This window comes from Catharus ustulatus (assembly GCF_009819885.2).
Source record: "Catharus ustulatus isolate bCatUst1 chromosome Z unlocalized genomic scaffold, bCatUst1.pri.v2 scaffold_29_arrow_ctg1, whole genome shotgun sequence".
In the NCBI taxonomy this organism is placed as follows: domain Eukaryota; kingdom Metazoa; phylum Chordata; class Aves; order Passeriformes; family Turdidae; genus Catharus; species Catharus ustulatus.
This window is the reverse complement of record NW_024879446.1, coordinates 7,344,776-7,369,157: the sequence shown is the minus strand read 5'-3', so window position 1 is coordinate 7,369,157 and position 24,382 is coordinate 7,344,776. Positions and strand designations below refer to the sequence as shown.

The following is a 24,382-nucleotide window of genomic DNA, read 5'->3' as shown; positions in this document are numbered from 1 at the left end:
TTCTAGTTTCTGTTTCTTCCTTTTGTAAATCCCAGCTACCTGATGGACATATATCAGAGGAAGAACAATACTAAGGAGATACTAAAGTAGTATACAGATAAAACCAGTCGTACTTTGTCCCACTGACATGTCCAGAATTTACAGGATGACAGGGTCAGTGGAGCTTACAAGATTCTTGCCACTGAACATGCCTAGGAACTTCTGATGTAAAAGATTGTGCTAAGTTCACACACTAAGGCTCAGAATTTGACTATTTCTTAAAGTTAGCATATCAAAAAATGTTGAAAAATAACCTTGGGGAAAAGCAAAATTAGAACTATAAGCAAAATTCTTGAGGAATTGAGAGAAGTGGATCATTCACAGAAACAGAACTCTTAGAATATTTGAAGTGCAGAATTAGTTTACCCTCTCCGTAAGAAGGAGAGTTCTGAGCACTTGAGATAAGTACGTAAATCTCTCTTGAGCTGTCATAAATATTTCAAGAGCTTTCATTTCTTCCTTGAGGAAGCAGGCTTCACCATAGTAATGTTACAGAACTGCATATCCACTGGGGATTTGTTATTTCAATCAGAATCTTCTCTGTGGTTTAGGAAAGCTTGACACAGAAGTTTCCTTTTGAAGAGAAATCCCATACTGGTATCCAGCATCTGTTTCTATGTGTGCTGGGCGAGAAATAATAATTCTTTGCCAGAATCATTGTCATTGCCATCTTGCATCTTTTCCATAGCGATGGGACTGAATCAGTGTGATTGCTAACTTCTCATAACCTCTAGGCAAAGCTCAGGAGCTAATGTGATGAAATTTGGGTACTTCAAATCACTTCTCCGCTTTCCTCTATTCGCGTTGCTGATTAAAAATACCATTTTCATTAGAGGCAATTATCATGCTTCTGAACTCCTAAAATCTGCTATAAAATAATTATTGGAATTAGAATTTATGTTTTTAATGTAGTGTCACTGGTAGTTTTTTGCCAGATTGAAGTGTTTGATTTTATGCTTATCTTCTGATTTTTCTGCTGTGTGGGTAAGTTCTCTCCTGCTAGAGACTTGAGAAACCGGAATACCAATCCAATTTACAGACCACTGTCTTTAAGTTACAGGCCTATTTTTTAAACTTTTTTTTAATTTAGTTTGGATTTTTGTTTGTTTGTTTGTCTTTTTTTTTTTACCATTACTGAGTTTTTCACAGTGGGGTAAATGATAGAGCATGTTTCAAATACTCCTTTTTGTTTTTTTCTAGCAGTGGGATAGATGCTGAACATTTCTTGTCAATTTGAGATCCAGGTGCCTGAACATCAGCACTAATGCCTATTTTTAGATTGCTTAAGGTATCCTGCCTGTGACATGAAGTGGTGACTCAAGTCTGCCAGTGCCATGTAGTTATCTTAGGTAACCTAGGCCATAAATATCTCTGGATATTAATACTCAAAAAGGTGAAACCCCCTTTCCAACAGACATTGAGAATCTTAGTTCAAAATAGTCTTTAATGGTAGGGAAAATTAAAGTTCTGTGTGAGATAGTGGTGGTTATTGTAACCTTGTAAAAAAATTTCAGGATTACTTATCTCAATTTCTTTTCAGGGAGGTACAGAAATAGGTCATCAGAAACTTTATTTTTATTTGGCTATTGTATTAGAGTAATACAAGAAAGGCAGTGACATTTGCATGAAGATAATAGCAGATATCTAGGAACTTATGAAACTGATGTCCTCATCCTAGAGAAGAAAGAAAACTTAGAGTATCACAACCAAGATGCATGGAGATTTGTCATTCTTGGAAAACAATTGAGGTCTTTATTTTTAGAGCACTATAGGATTTTGTGGACCAAAAGCAGGTTTGTTTTCTGGAAGTTACAGTAAATTCACGAATACAAGCCACACTGAGTATAAGCCGCATCTCTGCGTGTTGGCAAATATTTCGGTTTTTGTCCATAAATAAGCCGCACCCGAATATAGGCCGCTCTGTTGTTCGCAGCAAGCACCCGCGTGCAATTAGTAACAGAACCGTGGGAGGGCGGGGTTTACTGGCTGAGCTAAGGCTGTGCAGGCTTGGCCCGCTAGAGGCCGCTGATGGGGCCAGGTGGCCCAGCCCGGCGCTGCCGCTCGGGGCCACCCGCCGCTGCCACTGGGCTCGGTCACCCCGGGTCGGCGCTGCCCCGCGTTGGCAGGCAGGGACAGAGCTTCCCCCACTCCTACGGCAGCGGCAGCGGGCGGGGACGGAGCTTTCCCGCGCCCGTGGCGCCGGCGACGGGCGCGGACAAAGCACCCTGCCTCCTCCCCGAGCCGCGGCAATGGCTGCGCGGGGCTCCCGTCGGCTCCCCGAGCCGCGGCAATGGCGATGGCGCGCTTCCACCTGCCTCCCCGGGCCACAGCAATGGCTGTGCGGGGCTCCCGTCGGCTCCCCGAGCCGCGGCAATGGTGGCACGCACTTCCCCCCCCCTCCCCGGGCCGCGGCAATGGCTGCGCAGGGCTCCCGTCGGCTCCCAGAGCCGCGGCAATGGCGGTGCCCCCCCCCGTCGGCTCCCTGGGCCGCGGCAATGACGGCGCGGCCCCCCCCGTCCTCCCCGGGCCGCGGCAATGGCGGTGCAGGGCCCCCGTCGGCTCCCCGGGCCACGGCAATGGCGGCGCACTTCCCCCCCCCCCGTCCTCCCCGGGCCGCGACAATGGCGGTGCCCCCCCCCCCCACCCGTCCTCCCCTGGGCTGCGGCAGAGGAGGAAAGAAGAGAGCTCTCCCGCCTCTCTCCCCACCCCCCGTGCTGCCTACAGGGAGCCAGGGCAACACAGTAACACTGTAACAATTGCGAAATGCCGGCTTTTACTGGCAGGTGCTTGGCTCGGCGCCCTGGCTGGCACGTCTGGGGTTGTAAATGTCAGAAAATTATTCACATATTAGCCGCCCCCGACTATTAGCCGCACTTCTGGGTTTCCACCAAAATTTTTGTCAAATTGCTGCGGCTTGTATTTGTGAAATTACTGTAATGCAAAATCTTTCTGCAAGCAAAATTATTTTTTTAAATCTGATTTTTTTTTTCAAGTTTCTGAAAATAGCAAGAGTTGGTGGTGTCTAGAAGCTAAGTATAGATTAGTAAAAGTAAGGGGAGAAAAAAGAAAAAATAAACAAATACAGGACAGGGTAGCAGAGCCAGACACCGGCAGCTCCAGAGCTCCAGAGCAGAGCATTTAGTCAGGTTCAGAATGTGTTTGGGAGTCCTATCAGGAGCAAAATGAAAAGAGATCAGAGACAGTGCTGAGTGCGAGACTATCGCGAGGGTTCAAAGTCTGTCCAGGACACAGGACCAAACATAGGATTGGAGCGACCAACAGTGTACTCGTGTAGGACTGACTCATCCTGAAGAAAGGACTGGAGACAAAGCAGTTGTCAGTGTAATTTCATGAGATAGTTTTTCTGTGAGACTGTGACTCTGACTTTATCAACACATGTTGCCACTGTGGTAAATTGAGTGCTAAATTAAAGCATAAATAGTATGAAAAGAAAAATACAGTGTAGAAGTGTTATAGCCTGAGCTATAATATATCTGCAGATTTTTTTTCTTGTATGTCTTAGAATGAATTCTTTTATTTCTAGATCTTGGCTCTGAATGATAAGAAATAAAATCACTTAATATTTGACTTTATATGTAATACAAACTTCTGTCATTTGCCTGTAGATTAAATTCACCTAGTTTTGCTAGAACTCTGTAACAATGAGGACTTGCACAATATCTAACTAGTGAAAATCATCTAGTGAAATTGTCTCACTCTGGAAACCTGTAGCATTTACTGAGCAACTGCTGTAATAATGAAGACAAAGAACTGTTGATAAGAGAAAGAGAAAAATGGAAGCACAAATATATTGGTTAGGGGTTGAGAGTGCCAAAATTAAATGTTTGACAGTTTGTATATCATGTTAACCTGAAATTTTTGTCTTCTGTGCTAGCTGCTGTCTAGAGCAGTTGAACATGGTGATTGTTTATTCTGAATTCAGTGTAATGCAGTGAATGTTGCAGTACAGAAGAAACTGATGTGACTGAACTGGCAATTATACTGAAAGAGGATGCAGATTTTTATATGACTTTTAGGTGAGGGAGATGTATTTGGAGAATTCTAAAAATAAAAAATTTAGAAGTAACTTCTGAGCTAGAAGCAATGAAACAGAAAAAACCCAACAAAGTAACTTCAGGTTTATAAAATCAGAAAAGTTGACGAAGTAACTTCTGGGTTAAAAAAAACAGAAACCTTTTAGGTACATTTCTATTTTGTCAGTCTGAAAAAAAATCCACATCCTCAAGGAAAATCGAAGTTCAGTGCAGCTGATATAAATTCAATTTTTTATGTTAATTTGTTTGCTGTTATAGCATAAAGGGGAGATGTTTTCTCTGTAGGAGGTAGGGGGAAGACAAACCTGAAAGTGGGAATTGTCAACATTTCCTGCCTAATAGCATCCTGTTACAGTGGGGTTGTGCTCACTTCGGGATCATTCAAGTTCCAGTACCATTAATGAAGGAATTGTTTGTTTTAGAGTAATTTTTGTACAGGCCAATGAAGTGGATTTTTGACAAAAATGAAGTTGTTTTCTTCTCAGACTGTTTTGTAGTAGTATCCAAAGCTGTGTGTTGGAAGGTTTCGGTCTGCTTCAGGTGCTGCTGCTTTTGTCTATTTGATCTGTTCACTCCATAGGGATTTTTATATATAAAATGTAAATTAAACACTAGTTTTGTGGATAGTTGTATGTAAAATTTGATCTTGGCATTAAGTGTCTCAGGAACTGTGGGATAATGAAATATGTATCTTTATAATATGTAATAAAAATAGTGAGGAAAAATAGGATTTTCAACCAACACGACTGAAGTATTTGATCAGTTATTTTCTTCAACATTTCTTTTAAGAAGTTGGTGCATTGAGTCATGTATAACTATATCCATAAACTTGAAATTATTTTTTTTTTCGGGGAAGAGGGGTGTGGGTGCCAAAGCAGTTTCTTCTGTACAGAGGAGACTGATCTTTGATTCAACGAGCAGCTTGAGCATGCCAAATAAGTACAACTTACGAACTTTAAGGGAACACTGCATGGTTGTTCAGACCCTTTTAAATAAGTAATGACTGAAGTAAAAAAGAGAATCTATTGACTGAACTAGTAACTAATGATTAACTAATGAGCATTTCTGTAGAAACGCTGCCTTATTTATTTTGTCTCATCATACTAGATAAATTTATGAGTCTTAGCTTGAATAGGATTGAAATCTTTTACTTGGTTCCGTCACTAAGACTTACACACTGATGCTGTTGTCTGTGATGTCTATATTTTCAAAATTGTTTGTCTATGATTTGTAGCTGTGATCTGTGCATGAGTTCAGTGGACCACAGACTTTACTCGGAGTAGAATTTGAACACTGCCAGTTTTGAGGGTTTGCATTTTTGTTGTTTTGTTGTTTAAATTGACAGATATTTGTTGTTTTGGCACCCTGCAAAGATTACTCATTAAGTCTACCTCAGTTATGGTGCTCAAGTTGTCCTCAAGCTGTCACAAAGTTGGTCTATCATTTTATCTATTAACATGCAGGCTGATTTGTGCATAAACAAATATCTGTCAAAACCAAAAACAAACATCATATTCTTGACTACCCTGCCAAACAACTGTCAGACAGAAATAATTGATCAGATTTGAATCTAGGCATACTGCAAGCTCTTTCCAATTCTGAAATGTTCCGTTTTATTGCTTAACCCATCTAACACAAATGTGGATTTGGCTAAGAACTTGCCATCATGTCCCATCTGACTGAAGCTCTTTAGGGTCGTCTCCGTGAAACTTTGTTTTATTGTGGTAAAACAAATGCATCCTCTCACAGTATGATTTTCCAAACAGGTTACAATCACCAGACCATATTTAGTAACACCGTTTAGTGGAGAAGAAGAGGGCTTCACATCCTGCCTGATCAAATAACATGTAATGCTCTTTCTTGGCGCTTGATAAAACATTTGCCAGGTGGTTTCATTAGAGGCAGTCAGTGAGTCACCTTGAGCCAGTTAATGAATTAAAAGAGGAATTTTGATTAGTAGATGCCAGTGTGTAGAGGGCAGAATTGAAGAAATATTACCTTGTACCAGTCAGAACAGTGTGATGACAAACACAAAGGCAATGCCCCTCTGGTACAATGACAGGATTTTTCTCCCAACTGTAAGAATTTCCTTTGAAGTTAGGTGAAAATTTGTGGGTTTCCACAACTGATCCCCCCAGAGAACAGTGTTTTTTGTCGGTTGGCATCTACCTCTGCTGAAGTTGGGCTGCAGGTCCCTGCTTGCAGTCTGGGATCCCTCAACTATGAGATGTTTAATTCTTGGTGTCTTGTGAACTGTAGGAGGATTTATGGATTTCAAGGTCATGCAATATAGTGATGCTGTTCTTACTCTCTGTTCTTTACATGTCAGCTTTTGTCCATTGCTTCTCCAACAGCTGTTCAGGATACAGCTGCTGCAATACATTTAACCCATTCAAGGAACCAGACTTTCTTGACTTAAATGCCTAAAACCACTAGCTTTGTAAGGCACTAATCTTTAGCAGGCATTACTGAGTGTAAATGAGGCTGAAAACCAACCAGATCCAACAGAGTTTGAATATATTTACAGTAATTTCACAACCATAAGGCGCACCCCCCGGGAGTCAACAAAATTCACAACTTTGTAGATCATATAAGGCGCACCGGACTATAGGGCGCGCTTTTTTTTTTGCCGGGAAGATCCATGCCGCGCTCAACAAAGTAACGAATTAGTAACGGAAACCTGTGATCGTGGAGTTTACTGGCATGTGCTCAAATTGGAAACATTTTTTACAGATTGGTGTAGCCTTTAAATGCAGTCCCAGGCACCCTCCCCGTGTGCGGTCCCCAGTACTCCCGCCTGCCTGCAGCGCCGGCTGGCAAGGCTTGGCTCGGAGCAGGTACCGCTCAGAGCGGCAGCGGCATGGAGCGGGTGGCGTTTGCCGCGCTACGGAGCGAGCGGCATGCACCGTGGTACGGAGCCGGCGCCACTCAGAGGGGCCGCGCTAGGGAGCGGACCGCACGCTGCGATATGGAGCGGGCACCGCTCGGAACGGCCGCACTACGGAGCAGGCGGTGCTTGCCGTGCTACAGAGCGGGCACTGCCTGAGCGGCCGTGGTGCAGAGCGGGCGGTACACAGAGCAGTGGTGGCACAAAGCGGGTGGCGCCTGGCAGCTCTTCGCTCCCGCCATGGCCGGCAGCGCTTCGCTTTCCCCGCAGCCGGTGGCACCCGGGCCGGGGCCGGCGGCAGCTCCCTCCCTCCCCACACAGCTCCTGCCAGCCGTGGCCGCCTGCTCCGACCCCCCTTTGCGGCTCGGCGCTCCCATGATGCCACCCCCCCATTGCGACTCACACTTCCAGGGTGGCAAATGTCGCAACTTTGTGTATCATATAAGGTGCACCAGACTATAAGGCGCACTTCCAGGTTCGGGGCAAAATTTTAGTCAGAAGGGTGCGCCTTATAGTCATGAAATTACTGTAATTAGATCTGGAAAGACTGTCATTCCTCCTGTTAGTGAGTAGTGCATTCTTACTAAAGTAATTGACTGGTGTTGTGAACAAATGCCATAGTCAATTCATACTATGTTTATAAATACTGCATTTAGATATATTTTGGGCTGACTAACCCCCAGCTGGCACACTTGGTAGCAGCATCAGCTGCTTCATTGTCTGATGCACAAAGTACTTGTTCCAAGAGCTTTACTTTTCCCTTTAGTTGATACATCACTCAGTTCATTCAGTTGTCTTCCCACGTCTTCTTTGGATATGAAATACTGAACTCTAAAGAGATGCAGTCCTCATTAGAAAGTCATGTTTTCAATGGAATCTTTACTTGATTGAGGTCAGGCAAATTTTTGGGGTTTTTTTCAGAATCTCTAGGAAGAAACCAACTCTCCTTCTCACTGTCCTTTTACCTTAGTTCTGCAGTCTCTGAATTTTACTCGAGCATCTTTTAACCAATGTGCATGGTGGAAATAAATCACATACTTGCAGCTCATAGCTGTAACTTTCTTCTTTGCTGACTTGTAATCCCCTGCCTACAAACTGCTATACGGATTTGCTTTATGAGATGACATTTTGGAAAGATACTGATGCCATTGTACTCAGTGAGACCAGAGAAGCTTTGCCTGTGCAGATCTGAAATAAAAGACTGAGAATGGTTTTTGTTTTGTTCTCTACTGAAATGTGGCTTGGCTTCCTGTCTGGGAGTTTTAGAGTTTTAAAATAGCCAACACAGGTTGTAATGAGAAAAAGAAAATAGTTTGTCCTTCTCAGTCTGCAGGATGTGTAAGTATATATGGGTTTATGGCAAGCCTGTTAATGTTATTTTAAGTTTGTGGCTAGTAAAGACAATTTCCAGTTCCAGATTGCGTTCTTTGGCATGCACACTGCTCTTCAGGAATTCACCAACATGCCTTGTGGTAGCCGTGGGTGATCTTCATCACTTCCTTACTTCAGCTGCAGTCTGTTGCAGAGAACATTAGGAGTTGAGGTATTTTGGATATTTTTTTTGCAAGACTTTATGTTTACCACTCTGGATCCTCATGTAAAAGTGTAATGGACGTTGTGTTTGTATTTGCTTAATCTGCCGAGTTCATTGTCTTGAGTGGTGTATGCATAGCTTAGATCTTCAGTCATTTTCACTGGAAAATTTTGTATGCCTCTTGTAAAATGTAGCCTAGAGGTTCTTCACCTGTGGCTTTTTGTTATCAGCCCATATAGTGATGACTCTAGCTCTTTATATTAGGCCAGTAGTTGTAATGAAGTTCTGTTAGTCCTTGAGTAATACTTACTGTTTTTTAAAAATTTCTTGTTAGCTTTTTTAAAACTGAAGCTAACTACTGTGCATGTAAAATTTCACCATTCTGTTGAGGAAGTGCCATTACAGAATACTGCAATTTTTGCACACTCTACCTTTATCCTGTTTCTGTGAATAAATGAGTGTATGAAAACTTCGGGACATAAAATCTGTTTTCTGCACAAATTCCCATCTCTAGTGGAGGAATACTGATGTTTTCAGTTGCTGTTTTGTTACAATCTAGTTAAAGAGAAGCTGTTTTCCAAATAAGAGTAATGCTGCATAACACATGTCTATGTGGAAAAAATCCATTTCTTCCATTACCTTAGCAAGAATCTTCGTTCTAGTTGAGGTTTTGTTTTGTTTCATTTTTTTCTTTTTTGACTTGAAAGGAGGATGGCAAGACTAGTCTTTGTGTGCATAGGTGTATATAACCAGTTTGAAAAGGTATTTCAATTTGAAGACTTTACCACTTCAGATAGCAACTGTAGTGTTGATCTGGATTAAAACATCAAGCATTACGGCATTTCTCTGTTTTTCTGGAAATTTGGGTCATAAAAACTTGAAACTATTTCATTATTAAAGAATAAAATTAGCCTTTTTGATTCAAAAATACTCCTAAGAATTTTTACATTGAAATGGTTTGTGGATGCATATTTATTCCCTGCTTTTTGACTTGTTATGTTTGGTTTTCTTGGAGCAGCAGCAACACAGCATGAATGTTGAGCATGTTGTCCTGTCAGATGCTGACCTTCACCAGCAGCCATTTCATCATACCATTGTTTTTTTTCATGCCATTGGTTCTTCGAGTTAGGAGCTGCCAGTGGATGTAAGATGTTGGCTTGCTTGCTTTTGTGAACATTAGGTACTGCAGTAGAGCTATGAGTATTCAGTGCAGTCTGTTTAATGTTCTCCCATTGCAACTTCATAAGCTTACGCAGAATTATAGCAAGAAAGAGCTTGTGGGTATGTTTGGAGGTCTGTTACTGTGATGTGGCAATGGCAAACAAGGAAGAGAAGGACCATGCCGTGAAAAGGTAGTTCGCTTTCATATACAGCAAGTGCTGTACAGACTGAAATTAAATAGGTTTTTATTACTTGAAAGAAGTAAAATTATTAATAATTAATAATTTTTTGTACATTCTATTAATAATGGCATTGTTGATTAATAACAGTGCTCTTGAAATTGTATCTGAAAATATACAGGCAAGTCTGAGGTTTTTAAACAATGGAGGTTTTAATTTTCCCTGTTACGTTTCCACAGTTAAATATGGTAATAGCATTTAAATTTTAAAAAGTATGTATTTGTTCTAAATTTGTCTGTAAGATTTCAAAAGTCTTAATTGGATTGTTGAATTGCCTTTATTGAAATCAGGTGTAATTTACTTGGCATCATTGTCTGATCAATGAATGGATGTGTCTTGGATTTTAGTTGTTTAGAGGTACAATCATTAAGCAGAGAAGGAATACTTAGTTTCAGAGGCCTATCTGCATTGCAAAAGCCCTTGTCTGGATACTTTTTCCTTCCACCAAAATAGTTTTTATACAAGATCTTGGTGCCTCAGCTTGGGTGTTGAGGTGCATTTAGTCATCCTTTTCTCTAGAGAACTGTTGACATTTTTGATGATAATTTGGGGAAATCAAAGTATCATATTTTCAAAAATAAAAAAAGCTGTTAGGTGTATATAAGAGTTAAAATGTACTGTGTTTCTGGAAACATTATTGCTAACCCCCATTAAGAGGTGCTCGACTTTAGTCAAGACATTTAATACATGTCCGTGTGTTTGGAAGATTTGCTAATTATTTAAAAGATGAAGGTGACATTTCCCTGACATTTCATATACAGCTTGAAAAATTAGCCTTCTGAAAGTCTTAATTAAAAGAGAAAACAGGGGAGAGCAACTTAACCATACATTCTATTATGGTAGATAGGGAGTCAAAAAAGAAAGCAAAGGTGTCTCTGTTGGAAAGACAGGTGACTGCTAGGGAGAGTAGGGCCCTCCCTTGATATGGAGAATGTAAACCCCCTCCCTCTGAATTATTATAATTTGAAATTAAGGGTCTCTCAGGCAAAGACAGAGGACAGGAACAGCAGTTCTTTACCAGTGTGTACAACAAGGCAAACTGAACCCCCTTGCTGTGTCACCAACACCGAGCAGAGCAGGAGCCCAGCTCAGCGCTCCCAGCCAGGCACTTTCCCCTTGGAACAGTTCCCATTACATCCGGCAGGGGGCGCTGGTGGCTCCTGGGGGGCGGGGCAGGGGCGATGATCCCCGCGCGCCTGCAGGGGGTGCTGTGACGCGGGCTCGGGGAGCGCGCGGTGATGGCGGCTGGGCCTGGATGGAAAGGGATGGAAAAGAGAGGCTTTGCTTCATGAACCTTGCGGCAGGTCTGGTCTGGTGCTCCAGCAGGATTTTTGGAAACAGCCAGTGGAAATGGCAGGGTGTCCTGGCAGGGCAGGGGTGCGGGGTCCAGCAGCAGCAGAGGAGGCAGCTCCTGGCTGGGCTATGGTGGTGGTAGCAGCGACCACCTCCTCCAAAGTCAAGAGCGAGCAAGAGAGAGCAGCAACTGCCCTCACTGCTCTCCTTTTACCTGCTTCTAATCTCACAGTGTCTCTGTCCCTCTCTGCAGGAAAAACTCCCAAAAACCAGAGGGGTTCCCCCTCCCCTATCTCAAGTACTTAACCAACAGTGCTTCTTTAGCAACTCAATGGAAAAAAATCCACAGGCAATGAGTAAAAGAAATATCAACCCCCAACAAGGGAGTCTATAATATTGTAGTAACCATAATTATTTAAAAAAAGTTAATCTATTTGCACAGAGTATTTGCTGATGTCTGAACTTTTCCGTAGTAAAATCTGCCAAAGATATTTCAGGTTTTGGTCTCCAAATATTTCACCAATCTCTTGCTTAATACTATTTCTTACTGTTTTCCTGGGGAAAAAAAAAAAAAGAAAATTACTTCTTAGCCTCTGTTGTAACTTCACGATGTGGTATATAAGGAATAAAATGCTTAAAAGTAATCATAAGAGAAAAAAGCTTTATTTTGAAAGAAAACAAATGTTTTTGATGGTGAATCAATTCCTGAACTTTTTACGAATTGTACATATTATTTCTAACTTTTAATATTAACACTGTATTGTGTTACTACATTCCTGCAGACCAGTCTGTAGTATAAATTGATGTGCACCGGCTTCCCAGATGCCACAGAACTGCTGAATAATTTAAATTGGAAAAGATCTCAGGGGACCATCTGGTCCTGCTTCTTGTTCAGAGCAGGACCATCTTTAGTGTTATATCAGGCTGCAAAGTGCCTTATGCGTGTTGAGGTTCTAGCATCTCCAGTGATGGAAGTCTCTCTGGGAAACCTGTTTCAGTATTTGATCACTGTTCTCATTATGAAGTTTTTGGGTTTTTTTCAGTATCTGACTGGCATTTCTCTTAACACAAATTGTCCTTTGGCTGTGTACCACAGAAGAGTTTGGCTTCATGTAACCAATTATATTTTCAGCTCCCTTAATTAGAAAACTGATGCAGGAGATTCAGAAAGACAAAATAATAATGCTCAGATATGTGGAGGAGCTTCTGTAGAATTAGTAAATAAGTAGATTGAGCTTTACAGACTTGAGAAGTGCTGTTAAAGGGAATGTAATAAAAATGTGTTCAGTGTGTTGGGTGTGGGGATACACACGGAAGTGATTAAGGAATAATGACTGTTCTCTGTTTGCAGAAGCAAGAAGTAGGGCTCATAAAATAACCACAATAGGCAAATTATTCAAAACAAGTCCATAAACACGTTTCTTCAAAAATGTATAATTAAGTTGTGCAACTGGTTGTTACAGTAGGGCATTGTAATAGGTTGTATAGATTCAGAAAACAACTGAAAAATATGGAAGGAAAATCCTTCCATGTCTGTTGCATGTAGGAACAACACATCTTGACTAGTAGGGCTGATCTTACTCTACAGATCTTCAGAGTACAAAGACATGCTCTGAAGAATTGTCATTCTCTTTTTCTTACGGGCTGTTACTCCATTGGCGTAGTCTGGGATATGCCTTTGGTCTGAGAAAATATAACTCAAATTTCACACTGGTAAGTCTTGTTTTTCAGGCTAGGCCCTGCAATTTAGGATAGGGAACATTAATTTGCATCCCATGCAGTGTTCTATAATATGTGTATATCAGTTATGCATAATTTCTGCTCCTTTGAAGGTGTTACTTGTGTTTAGAAAAAAAAATGCTACCTTAATCATAAAATTATTTTTTAATAGCTGTATTGTTTAATTGGCTTCACTTGAGATACTTTAAATTATCTTTGATTATTTAAAATTTTAATACCTATATTATATCTACATGGCTCTGCACACTTCTAGATATCTATAACAGAAAACTAAGAAAATGTATATTATAATTCCTGGAAAGGGACTCCAAAGAGATGACCTACTCAACTCAAGTTATCATTTTATATTCAACCAGCAACTGATTTTGTGTGTGAGTGCCATATTAATAATTTAAAGTACTCTGTGTTTTTGGTAAAGATGGCATGATTCTTTATCTGGTTGTCAACATATGGTCTTCCTGTGATATCTAGATCTATCATAAATGGGACAAAAAAAAAGAGAACAGTCTTTTGAGGAACAACATTAGTCTTATTTCTGAAATCAAATCATAGATTTTAGTGTTATTGGCTATGTTCTGCTGTATGCTCAAATTTTAATATATCAGCGTTTACATCTCTCAGTAAGTGCTAATATCTATAAAACAGACACATGAAGATTTTTGTGGTTAGTATATCCACTCGTCAGTTGGCAGACCATAGTTAATGTTGCAGTACAAGTGTATGACATGCTTTTGGGGCTGCTCTTCATTAACTTTTAATGTCCACTACTGAAGTGACTAATGCAGACAATAATTTTCAGAAAGCTATTTTCTCTATTTTGAAAAGTTACTGCTTGTGAATCACAAAACTTCATTCCCACACCATAATTTTATAGACTTAAAAAAAACCAAAAATATTCCTTGTTCTGTCCGTTACCTAAATATGAAGCCTTAAGATGAATGTTGTTCAGCACCTTTTTCTTCAGGGAAAGTGTATCTTCAATCAAGAAAGGAAACTAGCATTCACTTTGCGAAAACTATATTAATTGCTCTGGTAGATGCTATCTGTATGCCTGTCTCATTTGTATGTTCATTGAACAGATCGTTAGCACTAGCTGCTGGAATTTCCCTGTCTGGTTTTATCTTAGTGGCCTTGTACTGTTCTGAAATACAGCAATTTCATGACCATAAGGCATACTGGACTATAAGGCGCACCCCCAGGGAGTCGGCAAATTTGGCAACTTTGTAGATCATGTAAGGTGCACCAGACTATAAGGCGCACTTTTTTTTGGCAGCAAAGATCCGCCTCCAGCTCCCCCTGTGTGGTTGCTGACCGAGGCCCCGCCTCAACCCGGCAGCCATTGGCCCCCCATTGGCCATGCCCGCCACCGCTGCATGCAGCCTCCCTGGGGCTGGGCTATGTCCGCCTCTGCTCAGTGCAGCGTCCCCGGGGCTGGGCTATGTCCACCACCGCTCCGTGCAGCGTCCCTGGGGCCCCGCTGCTCCGGGAGTTCCCTGGCACTCCGGGTGTCACGCGCCCCCGTGGCACACTGGGAACCCCGCGCTACTGGTGCGCTCCAGGAGTCCCCTGGTGCTCCGGGTGACCCGATGCTGGCAGGCTTGCCCTGTGCCACCACTGCCCCGATTCCAGTGGCTTTCCCTCCACCCAGCGTGGCGGCCACCCCAATGCCAGCGGGCCTGCCGGACGCCCCGATGCCGGCGGGCCCGCCCCGCGGGGCCACCTCCCCAATGCCGGCGGCTTCGCCCCCCAGCCCGGGCTGCGCCACCGTGCTTTCCCCCGCCACCGTGTGGCCTCTGCCCCGATGCCACCAGGCTCGCCCCAGCCCAGCGCTGGCCTGATGCCACCGCCAGGCGGGCTCTGCTTGTCTGGGGACTGTTGCGGGTTCACACTTCTGGGGTGGCAAATGTCGCAACTTTGTACATCAGATAAGGCACACTGGACTACAAGGCACACTTCCGGTTTCGGGGGAAAATTTTAGTCAAAAGCGTGCGCCTTATAGTCGTGAAATTACTGTAGTTTTAATCAAAATATCTGAGGACCAGTGCTACCAGATCAAAATCACAAGAGACGGGGCAACTGAGAGGCTTTTTAAAATATGGTTTATTGCCTCACGGAGTCAGTCTCATAGAAGGCTGAGACATTAAAGATGTTACATTTAATGCCATAATATCAGAAGCTGTCTTTTTTACAATGCCTTGTGTTAGTTTTTTAGCCAATCACATACTGCCATGAAACTTGTTAGCATCTTTTTCCATCAACCATTAATTGCTTTGCTTTTCGTGGCTTTGCCGCAATGCGTCATTTTTTAACAAATCATTTAATGCTTCACAAATCTACATTGATACATCTTTAGCTTCTAACTAACAAACATTGTAACAGGTTCTGTTGCTAAACTTTAAAATCTGTAATTCTCTTACTTAGCATATTGCTTTGCTTACATAATGTATGTTTCTGTTTGCTTAAAACATATTTCTACTTAAACTACAAACTTACATTCTTGTTTTATGTCTATTTCACTGTCAGTGTTCTTATTCCATAAGCTTTCTCAGAGGTCTTAGGTCAGACATTGTATCCGTCTGTGTTTCTGAGCCTGTATGCACAGGGCCCTGAGAGTTCTCTGTATTTGCAATTTCCACACAGTTCCGTAGCCAAATCACAAAAACAGTGAAACGGTTTGGGAGCAAAATTTTAGTCAAAATGGTGCGGCTTATAATCGTGAAATTACTGTCCAGAATTTGTAAGTGATTAAATTCATCTGCGCTTAATCCTGCTGATGTTGATTACTTCCTGGCTTGTATCAGTAGGAGTTCAGCCCTTGTCTTTTATTTAAGTGAAATTCAGGATTCTATATTGCACATTCTCCATAAATCAATCATCTTGTGCTTTTTTTCACTGAAGATTCTGGCCTTTCTCCTAGGACAAGAAGGATAAAGTCTCAAGATTTGACACTATACGTCATTCCATAGCTGGAATCATAAGGTCTCCAAAATCCATGTTGGGTTCATCATCGGTAAGTGGTAACAATAGTGTAGTGTTGTGACATATTCTGTTATTTTTACAGCTTAAATAAGATATCTTTTTTCTTGAAACATCGTGCATTTCCATCTGAATGGACAAAAATTACATTACAAGTGTGTCATAACAACTTACTACACTTTAGGAGAATCACAGTTTGTATCTTCTTTGCAGCTCTCAGAGTGGTGCTATATTATTCGGAATATTCCCAATGAGGCTGGTTTTGTTGAAATGCTCTGTCTGATAATAATCTGTAGTAGGTTAGATGGCCATACGTGTTTTACCAATTGTCGCAATAATTGTATTCTCCATATTTGTTATAAAAAGTTCCAATGTATATAAACATGTTGTTACTATTGCTACTACTTCTTGTACTATTTAAGTAACTGTTATAGATCTTGCTTAAAACCCCACTAAAAATGGTTGTTGAAATTCTGAGGTACAGTGAGCTTTCGTTCAAATTCTGTAATTGCTGAACAAATGTCCTTGTTTCTTTTACATTTGTATTTCCTTTTGTGTGTTTCGTATGAAAGCTTGCAAGGTTAATTAGAATCCTTGAGCACCTACTTGGGGATCCGTCAGACAGTAATTGAAAACCATCTTCTGCCTTTTTCTTTAACATCTTGATCACCATAAGCCTCCCAACATAAAGTCAAACCAAAACAACTCAAAAACCAAGCAAAATAAATCAAGCAACCCTGCAAGAAAATTGGGCACAGTTTTAAAAATTGTTTAGAATTGCCTTTTAATTGCAATCTTGGCACCTGAAATATAAGCTCAAAGTAACATTCTTGAAAAAACTTCAGAAGCAATGGGTCTTCTATTTTATGCTGCAGGATTACATCCCAGGACCCATTAAAGAATTAAGAGGGAAAAATAAAGAGGATTATTATCTCTTCTGCCTATCCAGAATGGGTAAAAGAGATAATTGTTACATATGTGTAAATATACATATGTATACAGAGCACAACTGTAGAAAGTGATGAAGGAATGGAAAATTAAATATGATCATGAGATAAAATTAGGGTAGAATGGTTTTTCCTGTGAAAAACATGAAAATTGCATGACATTTGAAAAGTAACAGGAAAAACCTTGCTAAAATATTAATATATCCTGGATGTTAAACAAAATCTCCACATTATTGTGCTCTTTGTTTTATAAAAGTTCAAGTTGTTGTAAAATGGCAGCAATTCATAGTAAAAATTGATTAAAATGTGTATTTCTGTGACCTCTGTTTTTTATGTGAGACACAGAATTCATCTCTATTTCTATGTATTATAAAACTTACGACCTCAAAATAAACCAAAGGCCTTCTATAAACCACAGAAAAAACCTACCTGAAACTGCTTCAGAGAAAAACTGGAAGAGAAAAAAATCTCAAGAGGAAGACCAAAATAAAACATTTAGAATAAATCAGAGGAAGTCTATGTCAAAAAGTCAATTGGCTTAATGTATCATTTTAAATAACCTATGGCCACACTCTGATTTTCATTTCATGGAAGCTGATGTAAATCTGACTGTAGATACATGGTAGATAAAATGGATGAAACCTTGGAATATATTTGGAAGAACGAAGATTCAGAAAGTAAAATCTGAGTAACAAGTGCAATCTTGATTACCTGTAGCTAATATTTGCTTCACAAATTAGTGCTTAGCTACTAAATGTGGTCAGTTGTTCTCCCGACAACTGTGTAACCATGCTTAATTGCTAAATATATAAACTGGTACTTAAAACTTATTATCCATCAAAAAAAATATTCAAAGTGATTATTGAATGTATATTATAAACTAATATTAATGTACATTAAAAATTGTCATTTTCTTAAAGAGACCGGGACAAAAAGGGATCACAAAGCTGATTTGGAAAAGGACTGGTACTGATCCTCTCATATAGTTTGGTCTAAAATGTGATCTTACCCACCTGTTTTCAAATTGTTTCTTTTAATTTAATTAAATTAATTTAATTAAAAATTTTCGAAGTATTTCTAAATATTTACAGTAATTTCATGACTACAAGGCGCACCAGATTATAAGGCGCACTTCCGGGTGTCAGCAAATTTCCGAACTTTTGCGCATATATAAGGCACACCGGACTATAAGGCGCACTATTTTTTTGCAGCGAGGATCCGCAGCCGGCTCCCCCTGCGCAGTTGCTGGCCACGGCCCCGCCTCCACCCAGCAGTCGCGGCCCCGCAGCCCCACCTCCACCTGGCTGCCACGGCGCCGCAGCCCTGCGGGCCTGCCTCCACCTGGCAGCCATGGTCCCGCAGCCCTGCCTCCACCCAGCAGCCGCGGCACCACGGTTCCGCCTCCACCCAGCAGCTGTGGCACTGCAGCCCCGTGGCCCTGCCTGCATCCACTGGCCGTGGCCCTGCCAGCTGCCCCCGTGAGCAGCTGCTCGCGGCTCACACTTCTGGGTTGGCAAATTTCCGAACTTTGTCCATATATAAGACACACTGCACTATAAGGCGCACTTCCGGGTTTAGGCCAAAATTTTAGTCAAAAGGGTGTGCCTTGTAGTTATGAAATTACTATAATTTTTAAATTTATTAATACTTTGGAAATGGAGCAATATCTTTCTTGGTTTAAATGTGGTGCTGTATTAAAAACACTGTCCAGTATTTTTAAGTGGTGGGAGAAACTTAGTTTTGTTTGTATGAATTAAAGAGGACGACTTTTTTATATGTTATCTGAAAAAAAGTCATAGGGAAACCATGCCATTCTAAAAGTGGACAGAAGTTTTTACTTTTTCTGTGTTGATGCTGTAATTCTGTATATGCTCTCAGAATAAGAAAGTAAGAAGTAATACAGGAAAAAATGTACATAATTTGAAGAGAAAGAAACAAGGCTAAGGATTCAGGTAGTTTTTTTCTTGAATGAAATGCAAGCCAATATTGTACAAGAGCACGATATAGAAGTTTAATCAAATGAGCAGAGGAAACACAACACTGGGGGTAATCTTCACATGCCAGTAAATTAAATGCTGTGAATAATCTGAATGAAGAGTCAGAACAAGTTGCATCATGAATGCCAGCTTCTGCCCTTCTGCGTATTTTTTTTGGTACAAGACATTTGAGCTTGACACAAACATCTGCTTTTGTTTATAGGATTTTTTTTTGTATTGTTTATAGGATTATAGGTGGAATTAATGCTTGTTTCAGATGGTATATTATTAGCATGTAGGAATGAGCCAGGTAAACAGAGACAGAATATTCCTTAGAGTATTGTCTCAAGTTACCAACCTAAATTTATTGCTTTACATTCTCATTTGTGTCAGTGCTACTCTTTTACACTGTGAAAGAAAAGATGTCTTGAGAAAATGTTTTGCTTGTTCAAAGATGGAAAATAAGCGATTACTGAACATTTGCATTCAGAATATATACAAAAAGACAAAACTGAACTTACTATTAGGGTAATAAAATATCAATCCCATTATTATTTTTATTTAATTGGTAATGCAAGTGCAAGAATAATATACAATTTTTCAGTGTTAGAAACAACACACTGCTGTTTGTTCATCTTTTCTCTTGAAATAAGGGAAGTAGCTGAGAACTGCTTCTTTTTAGTATTGGAGAAGAGCATATGTTTTAATGGATTGTTAAACAGGGAGAGAGAAAGGGGCCCAACATAAGGAAAGAGGACAGTACTAGACCCATGATGAGCATGGCAAAATACATGAGGCCATCTCCTTACAGAAGAAAAAGTGTGATTAAATAGATTAGTAATATAGATATGTTTAAGTAATATAAATAATCTATAACAATATATAAGATCTATATATTAAATATATAACTATATAAATATATACACACCCACCAGCCCCACCCAATAATTGATGAGTGAAATGTGACAGTAAGTGGAAATCTTGAGGGGAAAAAAAGGCAAAAAAAAAGTGAGGGGGAAGGGAGGAGGTGGTGAAATCTGCAGCGTGAGTTCCTTTCTTTTTGCAGTATTTGGTTAATTTGTTATATTCCAGGCAAATTATCAACAAAAATCCTGGAAGCAATATTTCTTCATTTAGGCTGTTGGATCATTGAATGCTTCTGTAAGTGTACATACAAATGAGCAAGAGATCCATCCCCCAAATGAGATTGTGAAACATTAATGCCTAGAATATAAACATGTGGTATTGACTTGCTAAGTGTTATTTAAGTAGAGTTTAAAGAAAAGAGGTAGGAATTTCATTTTTTTCCTCCTCTGTTTTCCTCTAAGACTAATCTATCATCTAATTCTAACTATAAAATGCAGTAGAAGTACTAGTCCTAATAGTGGTAAACTATTGAGTTGAAGTCAATATTAAAGTAGATATATATCCTGCACTGTTACTGTTTTTTCTGGGCCTTCAGCCATGTTTTATTCTGTAACCAGTCAGGGTCAGTATTGTATCATAGAGAAAATATGTTGGAATCAGAAGACTTATTCATAAAAATAATGCAATTTTAATAACACTCAGGACAAGAATAATTGCCGCCTACTTCATCAGAAAAAAACACCTTGGTATGATAAAAAGTAAAGATAAAGTGAAGGATAATCAACAGAGAAAACTGTGGAATTTCCACTGTTTCTTTCTAAGTAATAAATAATATTTCAATCAAATTTCAAAGAGAGGAAAAATTGATTATAGAGTTATAGGCAGCACCATCATTATCTATGTCTAAAATGCTGTTTTCCTTCCATAAACTCTTTCACTGTCATAAGAGCTCTTAAGAGGTTTTGTTTTGGGATTTGATTCTGATTGTCTGAATGGTGCCTCAGCCTGCACCCAGTTTGTACATAAGCAGATATTAAAATCTGGTGGCTTCCTTCTTAAGCTTAAGCTATGACAGGTTGTTTTTTTTTTTTTAACTTTCTTTTGTGAAGGCCATGAATTAGATTAGTAATCCTGTACTGTCCTTTTATCCTTAGGAACATTGCCCCTCAAGTAGGAATCTGCTCCTATGTTTAAGAGTTTGCTACTCTGAACATAGGAGAAGTCTAGATTTTCTTTTAAGTCAAGCTCAGCATCTTTAACAATAAATGTTCAAGTAAATAACATTGTTTAATATTCTGAAAGCTGTTCTCTTTCTTTCAGGAATTTGTGAAAGAAAATTACATAATGTCATTTAACAGTGGTGGACAGCTTTCACCTGAGATACCTTTAACTCTTGATGAAATTGAAACATGTGACTAACTTCTTGGCCAATCAATATATCTGCTTTTTAGCAGGTCACTGTGCTGATAAACACATAACCTTGTAGAGCAACTTTTGCCTCTAAAAATTCTGTGCAATTTGTGTTCAAACTATAGTTATTTCTTACACAGTCCTTCCTATCTCTGACTCTTTAAAAGAGCACACTCACTGTTTCTAGTGATGAACCTGTTGTTTATAGTGCTGGTTTCAAATCTCAGGTCTGAAATTCTGCTTGGTGAGAATTTCATCCATGATGATTCTCTGTGTGTCTCTTGATGTCTGAGAACACAAAGGTCTGTCAGGTTCTTAAATGTGCTCTCCAGTTTTCCATCAAGATCCTGGACTAAACTAGTCCTTTGAAGTGTAACTTGAGCAACCAGAAGCCAACAAAGGCATTTTTAATAGCTAAAAATTTGTGCAAATGCTGAAGAATTGCAGATATTTGGAAACAAGAATTTCTGCATAGATTCCCATTCTTGGGTCTGCTCATTTCCACTCTGAGCGTCTGAGACCATTCCTAGTATTTTTTGGACTAGGTGAGGCGTTGTAATCTAAGTATCTTCTGAAGCAAACCTGAAATGTACAGATGGCCTCCAACCTGGAGTATTATCAGGGCAGAGCAATGGCAGAGGTTAATTCAGAATGGTGTGCTTTGCTTGCATCTTTTGTCCTTCAGTGAGATGTAGATCTCCATGATGTTACACCTAGGTGCAGTTCAGGAGGCTGGGGAACATTCACATACCTGTTCTGCTCAAAATGTGCGCTGTTACGTTATTCAGAGTTCTACCACTGTGGCTGTGAGAATTTCTATGAGCTCTGGCAATGTTTTTGAATTACATAGAGCTTAAAGGAGGGCTTGCCTTCCTACCCATAACAACTAAATCTGAAGTGGTCAGTGACAAAATACAAAGTTTACTTCACTGTTTTCTTAAATTATGTAGGCATGTTAAAATGAATGTGTGAAATCATAGATGAAAATTCATTAACTTCTACTTACAGCTAGGAGCTTCCATTTGCAGCCAATTCCACTTAGTGAAAATAATTCCTTACCATCTTTGTGTCTTCAGAAAACTCTTATCATAGAGTTCATAAGAACACTACACCCAGGTGTGTGTTCTGCACTACAGGGTACATGCTAGGAAAAAAGTCTCAAAATTATTAATTGATTGGGGATGCAATTGATAAATTCTGTGAAAACAGTTTATCCAATTCAAGTGCTTTGTATGAGTGAATTTGGTATGGTTTCGTGTCTGAAAAGTTTCTGTCTGAATTGAGAAATGATGAATTTTCAGTTGTGAATAGTATGTCAGAATGTGAAAGAAAGAGTTGGTCAGTATGGCTTACAAAAAATAGCAAGCCAGATAAAAAATTACATGGTTTTATGGATGATTCCTTAAACTTTTTCTTTTGATATATTCATTTTTCAGGTAAACAGAAAAGAAAATATTCAATATACTTTTGTGCAAGTGTAAGAGCTGTAATAGCCTTGATCTTTTTGGTTACTAGAAATGCATAGTTTAGATTCATAAAACATAAATTACAGTTGTTTGTGATACTTTTCATGTACAAGTAAACTCAAGAAGTGTACTATTATAGTAACGTTTTTCTTCAATATTTTTCCCAAGTTCTTTGATGTAATCTCAACCACTGAGAAACCATTGGCTGAGCAAGACTGGTATCATGGTGCAATTCCAAGAATAGAAGCCCAGGAGCTGTTAAAACAGCAAGGAGACTTCTTGGTGCGAGAGAGCCACGGGAAACCTGGTGAATATGTCCTTTCTGTGTTTTCAGATGGACAACGGAGACACTTTATCATACAATATGCTGATGTACGTCTCTGATATAGTACTGAATATTCAATTTAGGATCTACATAGCTTACTATAGCAAATAGATTTAACCTTTATGTGAAAATATGAAATGTGTTGGAAATATTTCCATCAGTGCAGGAATCGGGGGTAAAGGTCATTTTGGGAAGCAAAGGAAAAGTATGAAGTATCAAGTTATTCAGTATCTTTTGTCTTACACTGAAAACCCAAGATATTTCTGTAAAGGTTTTGAGATTTGGAAGTTGTTACTCTTTATTTATGCATGTACATTTGGTTATTGGTTATTTGGTTGCTCTTTTTCATAGTTTATGCAAATTAGGCTACTTCTAATTCAGACTATAAAGATCCTACTGCATATTCCAGAAAAATGGAAACAGCCATGCAGAAGAAAATAATCTGTGTTGATTTTTATATATATGAGAAATGAAGTCCCTGTTGCTTGATATGCTTATTTTCTATTTAGTCCTATGGTTATTGTTTTGTTCAGTATAACACAAACACTTTTGGATGTTGCACAGTGTGTATGCTTCTAATTGACCCCCTTGTTGCTCTGAGGAAAAATTGATTACTTAATGAACAATATATTAATTGTTATCCACCTTCATGCAGTGAATTTATTTTTATTCTTCTTAATGCATTGCTTGTTTTTGGTAGAAATTTTTCTACCAATGTATTAAATTGCAGGAAATCATTCTCAGTTTTGATTCAGTATTACCGTCTCTTTGCTGTCTTGTAATAAAGTCTCCCATATACAGAAAAATTCTCAAATTTAATCACCTAATGATATTACACTGAGGGAGTTTCATTGTCTGAATTCCCAGATGATGCAACATGCCTGAGGTAACTTAATATTGTGTACCTGGTTTATTTCCTTTTAATGAGAAGCAGTGATATTTTTCAAACTTCAGAGAGGTTGAAATGCTTCTCTAGGATTAATGATTATAGACACTTATACTGGAAAGTGTTCATTAGTTCTCACTTAGAATTTTCCTTGTAGAAGTGAACACACAGTGTGTATTTTATTTTGATTTTATAACCTTAAACTATTTTGATGTGTCAGAGCACTAAATGAGAAAATAAAAGCAGTAAAATTACCTTTACCTAGAGTCCTACATGATGTTTAGTGCTCCCTGATCTGACCCAGCAGAAATAAATGCACATTATGTATTTTGTCTAATTGAAATAATTTTGTGCAAATCATTATATGTGGCAAGTAAATCTTCAAAAAGATGGATTGGACTTTCAAGTCCAAGTTCCAAGTATTACTTTGGGGCCTACCTACCTCTAAGCTGACTCTTCTTCTGAGTGGGTGGGATAGGGGGAGGGTGTTCCACCAAAGCAAATAAAACAAGCTATGTTTATCTCCATAATTCTGTACTTTCTCTAGCAGTTACATTTTAAATGTAACAACTGTTTAATAT

At 39.6% G+C, this 24,382-nt stretch overlaps 1 protein-coding gene across 5 annotated transcripts in view; it reads left to right on the top strand.

Annotated features, from left to right (window-relative positions):
* FER (FER tyrosine kinase) overlaps positions 1-24,382 on the top strand; it is a 189,000-nt gene that overhangs the window by 72,255 nt on the left and 92,363 nt on the right. For all 5 annotated transcript variants that reach the window (XM_033086516.1, XM_033086518.1, XM_033086517.2 and 2 more), the window contains 2 exons: positions 15,866-15,958; positions 22,759-22,962. In XM_033086516.1, coding sequence (XP_032942407.1) covers positions 15,866-15,958; positions 22,759-22,962 — 297 coding nt within the window. The remainder of the gene's footprint in view (positions 1-15,865; positions 15,959-22,758; positions 22,963-24,382) is intronic.